At 42.9% G+C, this 3,695-nt stretch overlaps 1 gene segment (V, D, J or C); it reads left to right on the forward strand.

Moving 5' to 3' along the window:
* Positions 1 to 1,872: 1,872 nt before the first annotated feature.
* LOC146342886 (Ig heavy chain V region XIG14-like) lies at positions 1,873 to 3,018 on the forward strand. The segment is given in 2 exon segments: positions 1,873 to 1,882; positions 2,690 to 3,018. Coding segments are annotated over 2 exon segments (339 nt in total).
* The last annotated feature ends 677 nt before the right edge of the window (positions 3,019 to 3,695 follow it).

Genomic DNA, 3,695 nt, shown 5'->3' on the forward strand with positions numbered 1-3,695 from the left:
AAGGGAAAATCGAACTCGGTGTCATATTAATGGGACCACACCCTTATTCCCCTGATGACATCACCCAGTCATTTTATATAGATGTTAAAGACTATAGTGAAGCCTTTCCCAACTTAGTGTCATCAAAATAGTTTGGACCGCAACATCCAGCATTCCTGCCCATTGGCCAGGCCAGCTGGGGCTGATGGGACTTGGACTCCAAAACATCTTGGAGGCACCAGGTTGGGAAAAGCTGAGATAGGGAATCAGATGGGTACCACAATTCAGATGCCACGAAGTGGAGCAGACACCCACTTATATGGTTGGGGTGAAGGAAGTGCCTGAGAAGACACTGGAGTGTCTGGTGAGTTACATAAGGAAGGATCCATTAATCTTCCCCAGACCAAGGCCTTTTCACAATTCCAATGGAGAGCTCTGAAATCCATTTTCAAATGTACAGCCCAAAAATAGAAAGGTATGATGCAGAAAAGCAGTGATGGGAATCCAGTCTAGACTCCTTTGCAAAACAGACAAATGAAAAAAAGACAAGAGAGACTTCTGCTCTGTTAATTTTGGGGCAGGGGTATGCTGGTGATGGTGTTTGTGTTCCATGACATTAGCAACTGAGGAAAACAATCTAATGGGAGAATATAATTAGGAGAGGAAGCAGAGAGGGGAAAGTCCCTTTGCCACAGGAAGCAGGTTTCTAAGAATGCATCTGTTGTTGGAGAAGCTGTTTTAATGCCTCAGACAAACAAACTTCTTAAACTGAGTTTCTGTTTCCACTGCCTTCTTCTGTCTCTATCCTTATGCATCCTGAACAGTCCCACATTGTCCTAAGGTTGCCCTGTTCCAATGCTTTCTCGAGCGGTGACTTAATGCCTTCCATATATATAAAAAATGACATTTGAAACACAGGGCCAGCCCTACCATTCCACAGAGTGAGGTAATCGCCTCAGGAGGCAGATGTTCGGTGGTGTGGAGGGGGCAGTGAAGGCAGCCCTAGGCCATTTCCTCCATTGGAGGACAGAGCTTCGTGTTTCAGACAGCCTCCCCTGAATTCCTGACATAGCCTGCTACCCACAGGTAAAGTGGAGTTTGCTGTCCTATGACCACTGTTGAAGTCAGAGTCCATAGGTGGAATGGGAAGGGAATTATCTTGTCCTTCATCGTAGGCAGCAAAATGCATTGAACAAGCCCTTTCAAGCACCTTTTTTCACTCCTATAGAATCACGTTTTGGTTTGCCCATATGCGAGCTGAGATTTCAAACTGCTTTGCTTCCAAGAACCACAAAATACAACAGCCTGGATTTTTCACAGTTCCATTGAAGAAATACTAGGAAGGGGTTTGAAACATCAGACAGACATATCCTCACTGGGGTATTTAAGAGTAGTGTTTGGCATTGAAAACCCAACTCCAATACAATGAAGCACAGAAAATAATGTGAGATCCTGGGGCGTAGTTCTCAGTTTGCCATCACAATGAGCTGAGTGATAAGTGGAAGGGTGTGTGTGTATTTTAATGTATTATTAAGTAATCTTATAGCCCCTATCTATCTACACAACGTAAGTACTATTTACAATAAGGTTGGGAAACCTCTTAACATCCAGATGTTGTTTGATTCCAAGTCCCATCAGCACCAGCAAGCATGGCCAAGGCCAGGGAGGATGGAACCCATACACAGTCCAACAACTTCTGGAAAGACATAAGTTTTCCATCCCTGACTTACACAATATAGTTTAGATAATTTGGCTGTGCTTTATATTGTGTCCCTGAAGATGGACAGGGTGTATGTCCATGGTAGTACAATGGATGGTATGAATTAGCCCATAGAGTGGATGTCCACACTATAAGCACCATCCAGGTCTCTTCCCACAGCTGGTAAAGAAGCAATGACACAAGGTAAGAATGTTGAACCAACATGCTAATCTTTATAATACATAAAGCCTACAGCAATGACCCAGCCAGTATACTTATAATCAGCCACTGATGGTTTTAGTATGCTTTTCTCATCATATATCATGTTTGTATCATTTCTGTTAACCACATTGATCACCTGCTGGAAAGTGGTATATACATCTTTGTTATAAAATGAACAAACAAACAAACAAAATAATGTAAAGGCATCGAGCAATATATAGGATGATTTTCCAATGTGTTTTAATGTACTCTGTACATTAAAGAACCATATAACAACAACTATGCTTCACATTAATATTTCACTTGCTGGATATTCAGTGCATGGGACTCCATTCACTTCCAATTGAAGAGTGCAGAAAAAACTGAGCACGGTGAATTAAGGGCAGAGGCATGGAAGGACATGTGCAATTGCTGGTCTCAGATGTAACCACCCAGCCTTTCTCTCAGTTTAGTTTGAGGCTGTGATTGTTTTATATGAGTAGCGTCTTTGGCATCATGCAAATGTTTCTGGCATGGCCTCCGTTAAAAGGTAGCTACAGGGTGAGGCTAGAGAATTCAAAGTCCTCAACAGAAATTGGCTCCGTTTCAGGCCGTGGGAGTTGTTGCCAAGAGTCAGTCATGGAACTCAGGCTCCTGATCTGTATCTGTTTCCTTATGATCTTCCCTACTTGTAAGGAAAAACTCTCCATTCCCCTTCTGTAGATGATCCAAAGGCTTTTCCTTATAATTCTGTCATGTTTCTTCATATTATTTTTTGTCAGTTTCTATGTTCTTTATCTATGCATGCAGATATTTCCTCACAAATCACCCTGACAGAGGCTGGTGGAGGTGTGAAGAAGCCAGGAGAGACTCTTCGACTGACCTGCACTGTGTCTGGATTTTCTCTAACAAGCTACCACATGCACTGGGTCCGTGAGCCCCCAGGAAAGGGACTGGAGTGGGTTGGACGTATCTTGAGCAGTGGTAGCAATGACTATAACAACAAGGATCTCCAGAATCGGGTCACCATCACAAGGGACACCTCAAAAAGCCAAGTGTTCCTACAGCTGAGTGCCCTGAAGCCTGAAGACTCTGCTGTGTACTACTGTGCAAGAGACACACTGAGGAAAACCTCCTGAAAGGCAATACAAAAACTTCACTTCCTCAAAACCAGGCATTCGTGAAACATGACTTGGTGTGCAATGGCTTGAAATGACATCATTTGTCCTCATTTCTTTCCTGAAGCACAGATGCACACAATTTGTAGTGCCACATTATTCCTTATGGGAAAAGGTGGAATTGCAAACAGAGAGTTGCTTGCAGGGATCCTCAAAATGTTATGTCATGAAACATCTAAAATGAGGCGGAAATTAACAGCTAAATCTCTCAATGTAACTATGGTCCAAATCCCACCGCAAAAGAGTAGATCCATACAAGATCATATGATATTGTAGATCCAAAATGCATGCATCCCAGTTGAGGTCAAAAAAGCAGTGCCTTATTCAAATTCCTGTATATTTTGTCCCACCTGACTAGCTAACTGATCATTTGGGGAGCAAATTGTATTGGGGCACTTGTGAAACAGAAAATGACTGCATGCCCCTGCCCCTGCATAACAGCTTGAAGTAAATGCCCCTTCTAGTGGTTGTTTCTAAACTACTGCAAGTAGTCAGAGATATAGTCATTGTCCAATGCTTAAAATGGGGGTGCGGGGGATAAAAAGCTGTCTAAGGCCATATCTACATCTCTTGTATTGCTATGATCCCGTCATGGCGAAGCTGTATCCCTCTTGCACATTTATACCTCGTAGCACATG

Source organism: Heloderma suspectum, chromosome 6 (assembly GCF_057233095.1).
Source record: "Heloderma suspectum isolate Gila_16-S chromosome 6, 16-S_ref, whole genome shotgun sequence".
NCBI lineage: Eukaryota > Metazoa > Chordata > Lepidosauria > Squamata > Helodermatidae > Heloderma > Heloderma suspectum.